This window comes from Heteronotia binoei, chromosome 11 (genome assembly GCF_032191835.1).
Source record: "Heteronotia binoei isolate CCM8104 ecotype False Entrance Well chromosome 11, APGP_CSIRO_Hbin_v1, whole genome shotgun sequence".
Taxonomy (NCBI): Eukaryota; Metazoa; Chordata; class Lepidosauria; order Squamata; family Gekkonidae; genus Heteronotia; species Heteronotia binoei.
The window spans coordinates 46,143,232-46,160,820 of record NC_083233.1 but is presented as its reverse complement, the minus strand read 5'-3'; the positions used below and the strand labels follow the sequence as shown (position 1 = coordinate 46,160,820).

Sequence of the window (17,589 nt, the reverse complement as noted above, 5' to 3'; positions counted from 1 at the left end):
AGGCAAATAGGCGTGAAAAACCTCAGCTTGAGACCCTGGAGAGCTGCTGCCAGTCTGAGTTGATAATACTGACTTTGATGGACCAAGGGTCTGATTCAGTATAAGGCAGCTTCATATGTTCATATGTATATGTTTATGTCCTTGGTTTTCACCATCCCAAATAATTGTCTCATTTGCAAATGTGCCTAGTATGCTGCTCACCCCCAGTAAACTGCTTCAAATCTGTTTTTTGCTCTGTCTACAAACCACCACAAACCGCTTTAAAAGTTTATGATGGTTAATTTTATCTTTGCTTACCACTTCTACTAATTTGCCTGAAACAGATGTTAGGCTAATTAACCTGTTATTTCCAGGTTCCTCTTTGGACCCTTTTTTAAAAAATCACTATAATATTTGCTCCTCTCAGACTTCTGGTACAGTAGCTGATTTTAGTGGCAAGTTACATATGGGTTAATAGATCAGTCACCTCACATCTGAGTACCCTAAGAACTTGTGGGTGTATGCCATCAGTACCTGGTGAGTTACTGGTTTTTAATTCCCCCAGTAGGTCTAGAACTCAGCTGGGGGGAGGGGGTTTAATATCAGCAACTAAGCTATATTATGTCAGACACAAATATTTACAAGATATTACAGGTTATATGGAAACAATGATGAGATCATAATAATCAAGCTACACTACAAGAAGCAACATTCTAATTTTCCGAAACGAAACGTTAAGCCTCTTGACAAAACACTAATAGAATGACATGGGATAGACAAGCCCTGCTTAATATTCACTTATTCTTGCCAGAATCCATATACTACTAAATTTTTCTTCTGTATGAGAAACCAAATGAAAGCTTCCCAAAGAATACTTTGAAGAGAGGTAAGTATGCTTATACCATCTGCTCGGTATTAAAGCATGGCAAATGGACTATAGAAGTGCAAACGAAAGAAAACATTATTTTTCCTTTAATCCTGCGATATCCTGGGATAATTAATCCCTTAGGAACAGAGGCTGAATTCCTACTCAGATATAACTGGAAGTTCTTTCCTTTCCATTCACTTGAGGAAAAACCTGCTTCAAAATCATAATCCCTTCCACACTGAGGCACTCCTGGAGCAGCAATCAAAGGTTATCTTAAAGTACTGTAATTGCAGTGTCCCCTGAAGGTCAACATAAGAACATACAAGAAGCCATGTTGGATCAGGCCAATGGCTCATCCAGTCCAACACTCTGTCACACAGTGGCCAAAAAACCAGGTGCCATCAAGAAGTCCATCAGTAGGGCCAGAAGCCCTCCCACTGTTTCCTCCCCCAAGCACCAAGAATACAGAGCATTATTGCCAAAGTGCACATTTAACTAATAAGGACAATGATGAAATTTGTGTAAACTTCAACAGTCTTCAGGGACTCCATGTAGGCCTGGGAATTCTGGCATTAGTTTATGAATTTGTTCATTTAAAAGCATCCAGGAAACACTGCTCCCATCTATCTATGTCTCTCATCACCATATACTCACAAAATAGCAAGTGCACATCTGACATTCATGTACTGCAACCTCTACATTTACAATATGAAATCCTGCACCTTTACATGGCAAAATAACTACTGTACATAAGGAGAGTTCTTTGGAGACAAAAGGACTGGAATTTCCTGGCATATGCAAAACAGGAATTATGTCAAAGATGCTCTCTCAAATCTTAAGACACATTAGGGTTCAGTGGCCTCTCATTCAAGCTGTCAAGTTCAAGCTTTTATTTCTTTGCACGCTGCCAAAGCTTCATATCACCAGGATTAGGCTCAAAAATCCATTTAAGATAAACATGCAGAAACTGAAAAGCAGCATGAAATTATCTAGCAGTATTACCATAACTAGATATCAGTATGTTCTGAACAACTGTAGGCATGAAAAGTATTCCAGTTCTTCATGGTGGAGTTAAAAGGCTGCAATAAAAAAAACTTGCATGCTTTGTTCTAAATGAGTAACATTAAATGCCAACTGATGTGTAGAATTCATTCCAATTCTGAACTACAATTCCTAGAAAAAATATTTGAATTGCCTCATTAGACAGAAAGACTGATGTAAAGTCCATCTCTTTCAGGAAGGAAGGAGTTAATGCATCAGTGTAGTTAGTTCACACTACTATCAAGTCTAAAACTGAGGCAGGAGCGTAACTACAACTTTCCCTCTTAATAAACAATATTACCATCACATGATAGATTCACTTCCAGTTAAATAAATTTCTCCTCTCTCTCTGAAACAAGGATTTTAGCTGGTTAAAACGTTTCACTAGTATCTACTGTGATGTTAACAGATGTAAAATCTGGAAATAATGTTTTAATCTAAAATGCTGTGAATTGCGTCAGTTCATGACAGGCAGTTTAAAAGATAAGGAGATTGGGCTGGGGAGGAGGAAAGTGTGTGTGTCAGAAGTAGAGTGACAGAGAGCCCATCTAATTGGGTAGGAGGATGTGACCAAGATGACACACTGGAGAGAATGAGGAGAGAAAAACAGAATAAAATACAATTTTGGAAAAGAAGATTAAAGTAGGAAGGGCCATGTTATATCAGTAAGGATTTCTGAAATGAGGTAGCTAGGAAAAGATGTTACTAATAAGTTGTTACTAATGATATTCAGAAGGGTTAGATTTATTGTTGTGCCTTTTGTCAGTAAATGAGAAAAACAGACAAAAGGCACAACAATAAATCTAACCCTTCTTAATCTCCTATAATGTTTGTGTGTGTGTGTGTATTTCAGTATTGGACTAGAGGTTGAGAGAAGTGACTGGATATTCTGAACTCTGTGATTCTTAAATGAACAATATTCTTGTTTATATTATTAATAGTGTGTCTTAACTGTTCTTTACTCAAGATAAGTGGTTTCAGAAGTGACATGCTAGTAGAGTTGTAAATTTCCAGAAATTGTAATGACAAGGGGGAGAAATACAAAAGCTGCAATTTGTTGCACCCTATCATAACGTGTCTTTTAAATGTTGACCATCTGAAAGGTCAGAAAAAAATAGAAGTTGAAGGTGGAAAACAAATTCCATAGTAAACAAAGTGTATTATTTGGACAGAAACACTCTCAAAGTCACAATAAGTAGAACAATCTATGTTTTGGCTATTAGGTTGAATTTTTTAAATATTTAAAACACTGAATTCTTAAACAATGTGTTATCATTCAACATATTACATAGAGAATATTGGCTTCCAAATCATTTATATTTAAATAAAAATTCCTGAAAATTAATATGTCTAGAACATTTTTTCCAGTACTACCCAAATTACCAAATGAAAACACAAGACAACCCTCAGTCATTTTCATGCTGTACATTTGGAATGAGTACATTTTTCTCCCTCAAAGAAAGAAAGATCTTTCTCCCTCAAAGAAAGAAAATATTGCATAGAATTTTGATTTAAGTGTAACCAGAATTGTTGTTTTTTCCCTCAGGTCTTCACATCTCTACACATTAGCTGGGTTTGTTTGGTTTCCCAAAAATGAGGATTTAAATGAATGATGATCTAGGGTGATCCTAGTTGCAGCACAGTTTTTTGGTAGAGGGAGGAAGGAAAACAGACTGTACCTCAGGTAAATAAGAGAGTGAGGGAAGGAGCCATACAAGCCACATGTATCTTTTAAGTTTCAAATTTGCATATTACCAAAATATCATATTGTATATTACTACATATTGCATAAAACATCATATTGCATATTATTCTGTGGGGTCCCTCAAGGGGCAATCATCTCTCTGATGTTATTAAAATCTATATGTGCCCCCCTTGCCCAGCTGGTATGAAAGTTTGGGCTGGGGTGCAACCAGTACACTGATAACACCCAGCTTTATCTATTGATGGGTGGCTGACCAGACACCACCAGTGTTCCCTTCAAGCTGAATTAGTGTGAGCTAGCTCACAGTTTTTTAGCCTCCGGCTCACACATTTTTGTCCTAGCTCAGGAAGGATGGTCCCAGAGCAAAACCAATGTATGCAGTAGCCAAATCGGTCACTCACAAGTTCAATACCAGTAGCTCACAAAGAAGAACTTTTGCTCACAAGACTCCACAGCTTAGAGGGAACACTGGACACCATCCAAGAAAATCTGGCAGAGGGGCTGGAGGCTGTGGTGGGATGGTTAAAGCCGAGCCAGCTGAGACTAAATCTTTCTAAGATGGAGTTCTATGACTGGGTCAAGGCGACTCTGGTGCAGAGTGCCAGCTCCCAACTCTTGATGGGGGGGGGGGGGCGCAGAGACCAGCACCTATGGTTAAGAGTCTGGGTGTGATTCTGGATGCCTCTCTGACCATGGAGACCTAGGTCACAAATATTGCCAGACTGGCATTTTTTCAATTGTGCTAGGTCAGGCAACTAGCCCCATACCTGTCGCATCCTGACCTTGCCAGTGTAATCCATGCAATGGTCACTTTTAGACGGATTACTGTAACTCGCTCTATTGTGGGACTATCTTTGAGGCAGACCTAGAAACTCCCAACTGGTACAGAATGCAGCAGTGTGGGTCCTTACAGGGACACAATGCACAGCACATATCCATTCTGTGCTGCGTAAACTGCACTGGCTTCTGGTGAATCAGGTTCAAGGTGTTGGCACTGACCTTTAAGGTACTAAACAATCAAGGACCCATGTACCTTTGGAACTGCCTCTCCTGGTATACCTCCAGAAGAGTGTTGCACTTTGCAGATCAAACATCTGTTGGTGGTCCCCAGCCCAAAAGACATCCAGCTGTCCTTGGCCAGAGCCAGGGCCTTTTCTGCTGTGCCTCCAACCTGGAGGAACTCTCTACCTTATAACATCTGTGCCCTGAAGGACCTGCTAGTTCCGCATGGCTCACAAGGCAGAAATGTTTCACCAGACATTCAGTTGACGTCAGTGACAGTTCCATCCTGGCACTCCCATCCCCTCTTGTACCTTCTTCTGCTACACTTGTTTGCTACTGACTTTTAACTTGTTTTAAAGTGAAGTTTTATGTCTATGTTGTACACTACTCTGAACCCAGCTTACCGGGGAGGGAGGCTGAAAAATCTAAATAAATAAATACAGGTCAATTTTTTAGGATGTTAAAGTGTATAATTTACTTTTACAAAGATTAACACTAGCATTCATTAAGAATGTTAAGTGTTTATTTAACAATCTGGAATATAAAACATGTGTTAAACATAGTTATAGGCTCTTCGGTCAGTAGAATGCAGATGCTGCAAGGTATCTCCTTCTATAGTCTACAGGAGAATATAAGAATATGTTGAGGAAAAGGGGACAGGCCATGGAATCTTTTTAGGAAAACATAATGGCAGGGAATGAAAAAATCTTATACCTTTATGTGGCATTTAATTATGTAGCTTTTATCTATTGCAGCAATGAACTTTTAGAAATTAAATTACAACAAAACAAAACTATGATTTTTGCCAATCTAAAAAGTTACCAACCAAAAGGTAGATAACTGGCATGCCCTCAATACAAGTGGTCAATTAATTTAGATATCTGAGGATTGTCTTCAAGTCAGATTTATCTTGGCCTAACAATATTAAGTATGTTAAACATAAAATGGAACCATCATTGTTACCACTTAAGAAATTTTTTTTATCTATGGCACTCAGTTTATACCAGTATTGTTAATGACATTACAGGTTGCTAGTTTTACCTTGCATGCTATATGGTGTTCAAATCTGGTTTTCAGGTCTAGCTGAATTAAATGACAAGCTTCAGATCTTTTTCCCCCTTGTAAAATTCTTGCTTTACCTCCATGTATGGCATCTTTGGCTATGTGTTTGGAAATGGGCCTTTCAAAAATTTCTACTTCAATTTGGAAAGCCATAATCAATTGTAAATATAGGCTACTTAATGCTGAGAACCTTCCAGCACTTACTTGATTGGCAGCTCAAAAGCACTATTGGTCCAGAGGGAATAAAACCATAGATTTCAAAACTGCACAACTGCCTCCTTTGAGGTCTCTTGACTTTGTTGGTAGAGGAGTGTTAATTATTGAGAAGCTTTTTAAACAAGACTGGTACCTTGTACTTCATGATGCCAGACAGAAATGTTCCCTGCTACATCTGGAAATCCAATACTTAGCCAAATTTGAATTCTCATCCTATGTTTATATGCTGACAATAGCTAAATTTAGAAGGCCATATATGCTTGCATGCTGTAATGCGCTACCTACAGCACAGATGAAGGGGAGGGGTTTGCTGGGATTCTTTGTGATTACTCCTTGTCAATGGTTAATAATTAGTGCATGTTTTCTTTTATTGTTCCAAATGCACTGTTACCTGGGAGAAGTTTCTTGCAAAATGGTTGCCAGAACATTCAGCCAATTCTGAAACCCATAAATTAAGATTGTTTCTGAGTGGCTTTGGTAAAGCCTGCACAGCTGATGTCGCTAAATTCTTCTTTGCTGTTGTTTTTAATTCTTTAATGGTTTTCTTGGTGCATGGCTTATGGGCTCTTAAACCTGAAAAAAGTAAAATATTCTTTATTACTACCATACTGGAGTCAGCACAGGTTCAAATCCTACTAGTACTGGGGGGAAAACCAGACCAAAACCACACAATCACTGTCTTTAGGATGAATAACTGTGCTTCAGTTATCAGTGGGTTTTATAAAGCAGAAGGAAGAGACATCTTTTTGGAAAGAGCTGTACTCGGCAGTAGAGGACATGTTTAGCATGCAAAAAGTCCTAAAGTTCAATCCCTGACAATTCCAGTAAAAATTAATTCTGATGGCAAGTGTTGGAATAGGCCAGTCCATCAGAGCAAACAGTGATCTGACTGGCCTATCTGATTTCACATGTTCAAGATTGCTTTTCAATGCATCTGACACATCTGTGCAACATACATGGTGGACTACCAAAACATCACAAATTAGTAAACAAGCTTTGATGTTCCCCAGCTCTCTTTATCAGGTTTGATTTCAAAAATTCAAGGGGGGGGTGTGTCAAAACAAACTACAACAGCTTTCAGTTACTGAACAGGAAGTTTTATTCAGACTCATCTGAGACACAAAAATATGGCAAAGTCATGCTTGGACATTATAAAGCCACAGAAATCTGGATTCCTCTCTAGTGTCAACTAAAGCGTATGGGTCTCATGTAAGGCAGAGAGAAGTCAAAGATAAACACAGCAGTCTGGGTAACTGAAATACATGCTCTCTAATCTGTGTTATTTTGGTTGTCATTTCTGTATACTGAGTGGACCAACACAAATCTCAGTATCCCACAAACAGGTAATCAATCACTGCTCAATTCTGTATTCTGGCTAAATGCCAAGTTAAGACACCATATTGGCTTAAGCCTAAGAATGCGACCTGGCAATTCTTCACAGATCTATAACTTTGTTCCAGTACTGACTTGTTTACGATCTGAAACAAGATGTCAAACAGCAGAAGCAGAAAGAAGCAAGGGACAGCAGATGTGATATTTTAAACAATGCCAAAACGGCCAGCGTTGTGCTTGTCTGATGCCTTCATATCAAGCCCTTTTGATAGGGAAAACTTTCAGCAAAGTTTGCATACCTGAAGCCTATTTCTTCATTCTTCCAAAGTTTTGGCAATTAGCCCAATGCATCTCTTTACTTAGTTCAGTATACAAGTCCTACTCAAGACTGCACAAAAGACTAATTTGTACCCAACAAGGAATGACAGACACATGCCATCAAAGTAAATTGCCTGTCATTTCCTAAACATGACATTTTAATTGTAAACAGTTACAACTCTCTTGGCTCTAATAAGATAGTTGGCTGGTACAGGGATTTTGTTGCAAAAAAAGTGTAAAAGCTGTGGAACAGGCACAAGCATCTAAACCAGTGTTCTTTGTGTATGGTGTTCTCATTTTGTATGACAATGTTCATAGTTATATAAAGTTACAAGAGAGTAAATTAAAGCTATTTTCTTCCTGCTTGTTTTTCATTTGGTCTCTGATACTTTTAATTAACTACAAGTTTTCTGCAGTGGGAAATCAGATATAAAATCACAAAAATTCTCAAAAACAAGTTCTAAACATATGCTTTGCATTCATCTTTCACTGCTCCATTCCTAAAGAGTGAGAATAGTCAAGTCTGAAGTCTCTATCGATTTCTTCTTCTTCTTCTAGTTTATTTCCCCTGAATCATAACAACAGGATCTTCAAGAGTGATCCTTTGCAGATGCCTACACTCAAACAGAAGACACAGTCGCTGGTTTGCAACATTTTCACAGTATTCAAATAATGTCAAGAGGCTAATATTAATTCATTTCCACAGAAGGAATTTTATCTTTTTGTTGCTAAGGAATGCAGCTTATGTGTCTATGTAGTAATCATGAAGAAGGGGTGGGGAGCTAGCATGCCAGTAAAGCAGCTAATCTTCAGAAAAGCAAGGTCAGGCTCATTCTTTTTCTGTTTGGGAAGGCATCGTCCTGATAATCTTGCATCTATTTTATGTAATCCGCCTTGAGTGCCAGTGAGAAAGGCAGACAGTATAAATAATGTAAATACATAAAATCTAAGTCTGGCTATGGTCAAAGACAGAGGGTACATACACCTAAAACAAATTCATTACCATGAAATGTTGTCCTACAGTATATCTGAAGCCATTTTTCCTGTGCTCATTCTCTTGAGTTCCCATCAAAATACTGCCACATTATCTTTGGGTATCCAATATAAACTGGGTGCCTACAGATTGGTCATGGACTGGGTTCTTCTATGCTGCTTCTTTATACTGTTCTGAGTGCCAAACTACAAGCTCCCCACTACCACCTTCTGTTAATTTTAAGTGGAATGTTTTAAGTGAATGTGATTTTAAAACCTGTTGTATAATTTATTGTATGTATTGAGATGTTGTTAGCCGCCCTGAGCCTGCTTCGGCGGGGAGGGCGGGATATAAATAAAATATTATTATTATTATATTACTCTTGCAAAAATATTTTCACAAGCCTTTGTAATAAGATACTGTCCATCTACAGGAATGTTTTGTTTTCCAGGATTTGAGGTGTTACCTCATTGCATCTGATACACAGAACCACCTATAGAAAACTGCACAAACAGTGCTGCTATGAACGGATTTTCTTTTATTTCAGTACAACAAGCATAATGACCAGTGCATGCAAAATGCTACACATAGGACCAGGGAGTTGGTGATGGATATGTTCTATTTATACAGATCATGAACAGAAAGGCCTAGCTTCAAAACTCAAAGCAGCATGACATACCCAATAATGAACTGCAGGAAGTCTCCTTAATAGGCAAAAGCACCAAAAGACGAAGCAGCCTAGAATGTTTGTCCTCATAATTCCTCTTTAATGAATACTGCATTAATATCTCAACCAAAGAATGACGACTTTAAACAGAAAACTATGCTCCGGCTTTGGGGAAGGCGCAGGGAGCAGGGCAGTGAAGCAACATTTCCAGCCCTTCTGTTTTACCAGTTCTGAGCAAAGACAAATAAATCTTGTCTCCAAGAGACTTTTGCCTTAATTGTCCATAAAGAGGAAGTACAATTAGAATCCAACTACAAGCCTGGCTAAAAGCAGAACTGATTTCTATTTAGGAGAAACATCTAACATAATATGAAATAGAATGAAAACACTTGGTGACTTTGCATATGAAAGAATAAGTAAAATGTACACAAAACTGAAAGTCATCTACAACACACTAAAATGCTGAATTAAGGAAGCCAATTTGAACCTTATAATCTGTCAATCAAAAACAGTGAAACCAGATTTTCTTAACATTTTCTGTAAAGACCAACACAATCTGAACAAAATAGTTTTAAAAGGGGGAAGAGACAGGAAAACAAACACAGTAAACCCAAAGGCTGAACTCTGGGGTGTGGCAGTACCCACTGCTCCCCATCCACTTGGCTGTCCTGCTGCCCATCTGCTCTCTGCTGGGGGAAGGGTGTGAAGAAGGTGAACAGAAGCAATGCTTCCATTGCCTTTCCCTCCCCTCCCTACCACTGTGCCCTCGCACTTCCCCGCCTACCTGCCTGTGTTCTTCTCCCTCACTGCCCACTCATTCATCTGTCCCTAATTCACTCATATTCTACTTCTTTTGGTCCTTACAAACCTGACTTCCCTGACTGTGGTGGGCAGTGAATCCCAACATGGCACCTGGGGCACCAACTATAGGGCCAATGGGACCATGGTAAATAGACAAGCTTAACAGCAAAACAGTATTGTGAAAACAAAATATACTTTATATATAACAGTGCAATAAGAAATTTACTCAACATATTGGTGTACATGTATAAAGACTAATATGCAGTATCTATATAGTATAAACAATACAAAACCACAGGGGAGTGAACAACAGTCTATCCCTGGTTCAAATGTCAATTTCAAAAAACAAGTCCTGAGTGGAGTCTACACAGTCCCTAAATTAGAGATCCACCAAAGGAAAACTCTTCAGAATATAAGTGGTGACTCCCAAGGAACTTTATTGGAGAAGTAATTTTAAAAAGATCCAAAACACAACAAGTAATTAATAATAGCTGTTTCGAACTCTCCATCAAGAGCTGACGATCCTTTTAAGTGTAATCAATTGCCACTGAAGTAAGAAAAAATAATGACAGAATGCTTTGCCTCCAAAAATCTAGCCCAATGAATATTGTCAGTTAACATTAGGCTGATAAACACAAGGCAACTGCCAATGTGTTTTCCAGTAACTTCCTGAGACTTGAAGATAAAATCCAAAGGGTTTTGAATGGAAGAGGAAAAAAAGGAAGCTTCAAGTTACCGGCCAACACACTAGCAAAACAACGACCTTCTTGGTTAGGTGCATCAAAGCTGTGCACTCTTAGCTATGTCATAAACACACTGCGTTTGAAACCCTTCCTGTCTTTGCACGCAAACTAAATCATCTCCTACCCAGAGCAAAGAGACAACTCTGACTTTCCTCCACTTTCTCAGTACAAGAGATATTTCAGAAAAGCACCTGCAGGGAACAGCGATTCTAAAGCAGCTGCTTATATCATAGAAGGAAACTTGGCTTGCAGCCTCTCAATGTTTCATGAAGCCTCCCAACATTAAGTTATCAGCCCTACCTTTCACAGCAACTATTTTATGACTGACTACACTTCTGTAGCAGCCTTTCTGTGGTGACACCCATTTTTTTTTTTTGCCATCAAGTCACAGCCAACTTATGGTGACCCCATGGAGTTTTCAAAGCAAGAAATGTTCAGAGATGGTGTGCAATTGCCTACCTCTGCATAGTGACCCTGGGAATTACATGCTGTTCTCCTATCCAAATACTAACCAGGGGCAACAGTTGCTTAGCTCCCAAGCTTTGACTAGTCTGGGCTGACCAAGTCAGAACTGGTACACACTAGCCTCTCTCAAATTTCCAAAAAGTGCTCAGAAGCTCAGCAAAGTTGGGGGTCCTGATTTAAGTTACAGAAAAGCATGTCAAGCCTCATAAACCTGTGTTTTATACACAGGGCCCTTAGGTGGATGGTTTGCACATGCTTAGCCTGGGAAAGCAACAGGCCATGGCATTTTTTTCAAACAAAAAAGAAATGAAAGTATAGCATCCAAAAGGAAAGTATGACATCCAAAACATACAAACTGCACAATTTAAAGTGCATTTAAATTTCTCCACTTCCTATCAAAAGCCCTCTAACAAATGGCAGCCTAAGCCAGAATTGGCTCCCTATGTCTTAAGCAGACACTGCCCTTACATTTTAAAATTTCTCTATGCAATTACTGATGAGGCAGCCTTTTTTTAAAAAAAAGTAATTTTCAGGAAAAGACATCTCATTTCTGTGAAACAAGCAAATGTACAGAACATGAATTTTCCTGTCTGCATTCCTGTCCACATAATATTCTTCACTTTGTATTTTCTTGTTCTGCTGGACCCAGCCTTGAAATATTATACTTCTTTTTAAAGAGCATATTTGTGCATTATGGGATGCCTGTAAGAACCCAGAAGAAATATGCACACTAGGGATGGGCATGAACCAAACTGTGAACCGGTCCAGTTTGTGGTTCCACAGACTCTGGGAGGGTTTATGTGGGCTCCAAAGACATTTAACCTAACCGGAAGTGAACTCTGAAAGGCATTTAAATGCCGTTGGAATCCACCACCGACCCTATGGCCCAACCCAAGTGAGCTCAAAAAGTATTTAAATGTCTTCAGATTGGTCGTCCCACCGGAAGTGAGTTCTGAAGGTGTTTAAATGCCTCTGGAGCCCATTTCTGAGTCGGGCCAGCCCAACTGAGCTCCAAAGGCTTTTAAATGCCTTCAGAACTCACCTCTGGTTGCAGCCTGCCTATTTAAGGGCATATACGGCTTATAAAGGCCTTCAGAGCTTATTCTTGGACATCAATCAGGTTGGCCCGACCTGGAAGTGAGCTCTGAAGGCATTTAAATGCCTTAGAGGCTCACTTGAGACTGAACTGACCTCCCAAACCACAAACCTCCATTTCCCGGAGTCATGCCTATCTCGAATTCACACTACTTACAGGTCATGGAGGAATTAAAGAGGCAGCCACAGTACAGTGTTCACAGGCCTCCATCCACATGAATTACCTTAAAGAATGCACTCCTAGGACAGTTGGACATCAGGAGACCAACATGAGGGAGTACAGAAAGCACTTCTCCATGTGCACTATGGTCACGAGCCATCCAAATTAGGTACCACACACAAAGAAGCTAAGGAGCATGCACGACTCATGTCTGACTGATAAATGACAGGCTGGTGGCCCCAGACTTAGCCTATCTAGTCTATAATGTGTGAATGCTTCAGTGGTTGAGGGCCACCCTTACACATTATATTTCTCAATATAATAACTCTGTCACTGCAAAGCAAAGTTAAACACCAGCAACTCACAACAATTTCATGCTTTCTTAACTTAAAAAGCCTTACAAATTCGAAGTTATCATTTACTTAAGGGCACAGCAAATGATACCAAATCCAATTTAAAATGAAATGTAAGACTGCCAAGATTTTTTTCATATAATTAATTTTTGACAATGAAGATAAAAGGCCTTGACACCATTTTATACAATTTTGATCAGTCCCAATTCTTATTAACCTTCACAAATTTTACACATTTAACAGCTGATTTGTTACTTCAAGGTTTCTAGAGCTCTAAATTGATCCAACCCATGCAAACAGAAAGACTGTCTGGTTATCCTTTAGGCCCACAAAACATGAGCTGACAGGGGACAAAAATCATGCTTTCACCTGGCTTCAGATCTATTTTACTGTTATCTCTGGACCATGTAATCAGGCTTACCTTGCTTACCCAAGATGTCATAAGGTACCATGACCTATACGTACTACAGTGATCATTATCTTTTTAGTCAAGGAATGGCTCCAGGAATTCCTATCAGCTATAAGCCAAGGCACTGACTATGCAATAGTTTCTTTTTCATCTAGGTGTGTTCAATTAAATCTCCTACAGAATATGTATCAGTTTGAAATTTAGTAATTACTTAATGCTGTGAAGTTGTAATGTATTTCTAAGGCAACTGAACCTTACTGAAGCCTGAAGATGTATAAACAAGTCCATCAACAACTATTCCAACATATTCTCCCTTTCCTCACCTGATCTTTGATTTTGTTTTGCTTTAAATACAGAGCACAATAGACAGTCCTAAATGCAGTCCACAACAGAGACTCAGCAGAGACTAAGAGTCCACATGTCACAGGCAGGCAAAAAACAGTACTCTAGCATTCATAATGATATCACAAGTATCTAGTATCACACATACTAAGCCACCTCCTCAACTTCCAGGTTAATATAATTGACATTTTTGAAAAAAGGAAAAACACCAGACTGGATTTAACACAATCATCTGAACTTGATTATCTTTCCACATTGTACTCAAAGAAACCTAACCAGAAATAATTGAGAATAACCCTAACATACCAGTATGTGCGTAAAAATCTTCCTAAATTACAGTAAAATAAAACATCCCATTAATTTCATGTCATCTAAATTAACGTCAGTGTTGAAAGACCAACTTGGGTTATTAAATGACAGCACCTACATAAAAACAGCAAAAAGCAAACTGTTTTTAACATCTGAATATTTTTCATCCTTATCCTCTCAGTATATGACACTCTGGGGGGAAAAATCTTATACCAGGATGGATCTGCAGTTACAAACAACAAAACTGCTTTATACTCAAACCGATCTTGTATACAGTATTTGAAACAACTAATGAACAGCTGCTGCCCATAATATCCATTTGTTCTCTTCCTTAGGCACAATGGCAATCCACCATCATTCCCCTAGAATGAGACCTCCAATTTCCTTTTCTCTTGCAGTCCTAACCCACTAACCTATTCCCTATTGTGCTCACTCCCCAACAGGCTCTCAACTCAGCCTTACCTTACCTCCCACAGCTTTATGCAAGGATCGCACAAAATGTCAATTTCACATCCAAGCACTCTCCAGTCCAGAATCCGTCGGCATTTACCTTAATCCCCACAGCACCTGTCCCCTTACCTCCCCCTCCCCCGCAAATCCAGCCCCTGTCACCTCCCACACAAGGGGTACTATCCACCACAAAAGAATCTCAATCCATCCCCCCTAGCCTGACAAGCGTGCAGTAACGGCCCAATTCCTCACTTTCGCATGCCAGTACAATGCAATACCCCCCAAATCCTCTGCCACACCGCAATATGACCACCAGCCAACCCGTCCTGATTTCAACCGCAACCTGAACTCCCTTTCCCCTCCCTATTCTTGACTCTTCCTTCCCCCCCGCCGCCGCCTAAACCAAATAAAACCCCACCCCGTGACACAAAGTGCAGCCCCTCGCCCCAACATCATCCCTTCTGCGACATCAGACTCCACAAAGCCTATTAACACACTGCCTCACCCCTTCCTTCCTGCACCCCAAGTCCGCCCCTTCCCACTCCTGCTTTGTAATGCCGCCGCCCCGGCAGGCATTCTTCTCCCTTCCTGTGCAGCACCGTTCAAAAGCAACCAGCCACCCAATTCCCTAATGACCCCAAAGCCCCCCCCACCCGTTCTCATACCTAATATCTTGGGAGGGGGGCTGCTATGGCCATAAAGGCGCTTAGGGAGCACTGAGTAAGGGAGGCGGAGTCCCACTCCCTCTTGCTGCCATTCTCTGTGCCCCCCCATGACAAATCCCCTTTCGACACTCTCCATAACAGCCCCCTCCCTCTCTCCCCTGGAGAAGCTGCCCCTTCCCCGCCGAGGCCAAGCCAAGCTCTTCCCCGTCCCTCACCGGCTTGCGTGGTGTCGCTGAGGTCGTAGCTGCCGTTGGCGGAGCTGGTGGCGGCAGGGAACTCGCGCAGCTTCCGACCGCTGAGGCAGAGGATGCCGGAGCTGCTGGCCTCCTCCAGGGCCTTGTCAAGGCTACGGCCGGTGTGAGGGGACGACGAGACGGCTCCGCCCGACGAGGACGCGGCGGCTGAAGAAAGGGGCGGCGAGGCGCCGACCCCACAGCCGGAGTAGCCGCCTGCCGCGCCCCAGGCCGGGCCCGTGCCAGGATACGAGAGGGTCAGGTGAGCCGGCAGGCCCAGGCCAAAGAATCCTGAGCCCGGCTCCGAGGAGGCGGAGGAGGCGGTGCTGGGGGGGACCAGGCCTGGGCCGGGGACAGGAGCCGGCCCACCGGGACCCTCGCCGCCCCCACCGGCCGTGGTGCCTCCGCCTTGCCCGGCCGCCATGGACGCCACCGCTAGGACTCCCCGACTCGCCCGCCACAATAATAATAACAGCAGCCACAGGCTTGCCCACCGCGCAGGCGCGGAGCAGAGGGAGGGGGACGAAAGGAAGGGAGGGTACAGTGAGGCTCAAAGCGCCTGCGCTTGACTCGAGAAGGGGGCGGAACCGAAGGTAGAGGAGCGGTTTCTGCTGTTCAGAGCCGACAAAAGGGAAAACCGAATTCAGAGTCCTGAGGGCAGAACTATAGGTCTGTTTTGTTTTTTCTTTAGGTACACCGCCTACCTAATATAGGTGCATTGGTGTCATGCCAATATCGTCATCATCACTATATAAATAAATATCAGTATTATTACTCTTGTTTCACTTACGTATTTAAAATGTTTTAATAAATACAATGCAATAGCTTTTGTTGTCCTTTGGATATTTGCTATTGTTTTGTTTCACATGTTAAATCATAGGTGCAATGATGCTGCAACTAATAACTTCTTAGGGGTTTTAGACTATTTAATATATTAGAAGTAGATTTGCTATTATTAGGCTGAGTTAGGCAAAAAATAGATCAAGATCGGTAGTTGCGTTAGTCTGTCTGTAGCTGTGAAAAAGAGCAAGAGTCCAATAGCACTCTAAAGGAGAGTTGAATTTCTGCTCTGCCCTTCACTCAAAGTCTCAGAACAGCTTACAATCTCTTTCCTTTTCTCTCCTCACAACAGACACCCTGTGAGCAGTGTTCCCTCTAAGCTGAGTTAGCGTGCGCTAGCTCACAGATTTTTAGCCTCCAACTCACAACTTTTTGTCTTAGCTCAGGAAAAATGGCCCCAGAGCACAGTCATTTATGCAGTAGCTCTCAACTTTAATGCCAGTAGCTCACAACTTTAACACCAGTAACTCACAAAGCAGGATTTTTACTCACAAGACTCTGCAACTTAGAGGGAACATTGCCTGTGAGGTAGGTGGGGCTAAGAAAGCTCTTGGATAACTGCTGTTGGGAGAACGCTCTGAGAGAACAGTGGCTGACCCAAGGTCACCCAGCTGGCTGCATGTGGAGGAATGGGGAATCAAACCCAGTTCTCCAAATTAGAGTCCGCTGCTCTTAACCACTACACCAAACCGGCTCTAATCTAAAAGTAACAAAATTTGTGACAGGGTATGTCACTGGAATGTGTATATCTAAAGCTGTATCTGAAGAAGTGAGCAGTGACTCACAAAAGCTGATACATACCCTGGCACAAATTTTTGTTAGTCTTTAAGGTGCTACTGCTCTTATTCTTTTCTACTTAGGCAGGGAACTAACTCCGGTTAACCCATGCATTATATTTATATTTGTACAACACAAATAGCCAGAGTTTCTAATTTTCTGCACAAAAGGGGAGAAGTCATCAGACATGTTCCTGGATCCAGCAGTAAACTGGGTGATGTTAATTCTGCTTAATGCCACTAAAAGGTGGCATCTGAATGTAGCCACAGTTTTGCAGTGGGTATGAGGTTCCTCCCACATGGACACCCACCACCTCATAACCATTCCTGCTCACCACTACCAAAGTTAAAATGACATGATTATCATTTTGCACCCTTGTTTATTATATGTATTATGTAAACAGGATCAACCCCCCAATATTTAACAGTCACACCACCAGCAGCCCTTGCATCTCATGGCCTTTGAACGCTACTGTTTTCTGTTCTTTTGTCTATACCCATCTGGGAGTATGTATATATCTGCCACCTGAGGATACACTCCATTCATCAGATGAAGAGGGTCGCAGCCTACAAAAGCTTATTCTACAATCAATGAGTCTTTATGGTGTTCTAAGACTCTTTGCTAATATTTATCCACTTCGCAAGGGGAGGGGAGAATTGCCAGAGATAGAAAAGATACAATGCAGGAAAAGTGACTTCAAAAAACAAAATCAATGTAGATGAATCTGTCAACTGGATGGAAGTAATTTAAGTGGTAAAATCTGTAGTTTCTGTAGCAAGACTTT

At 41.1% G+C, this 17,589-nt stretch overlaps 1 protein-coding gene across 5 annotated transcripts in view; it reads right to left on the bottom strand.

The window, feature by feature from the left end:
• Window positions 1–15,700, bottom strand: part of LRCH2 (leucine rich repeats and calponin homology domain containing 2) — a 59,464-nt gene extending 43,764 nt beyond the window's left edge. For 3 of the 5 annotated variants that reach the window (XM_060250334.1, XM_060250335.1, XM_060250338.1), the window contains exon 1: window positions 15,171–15,674. In XM_060250334.1, the coding sequence (XP_060106317.1) occupies window positions 15,171–15,612 (442 nt within the window). In that variant the 5' untranslated portion in view covers window positions 15,613–15,674. Of the gene's footprint in view, window positions 1–15,170 lie in introns of all 5 variants that reach the window. The other 2 variants (XM_060250336.1, XM_060250337.1) reach the window with 2 other exon arrangements.
• Between the last annotated feature and the right edge of the window lie 1,889 nt (window positions 15,701–17,589).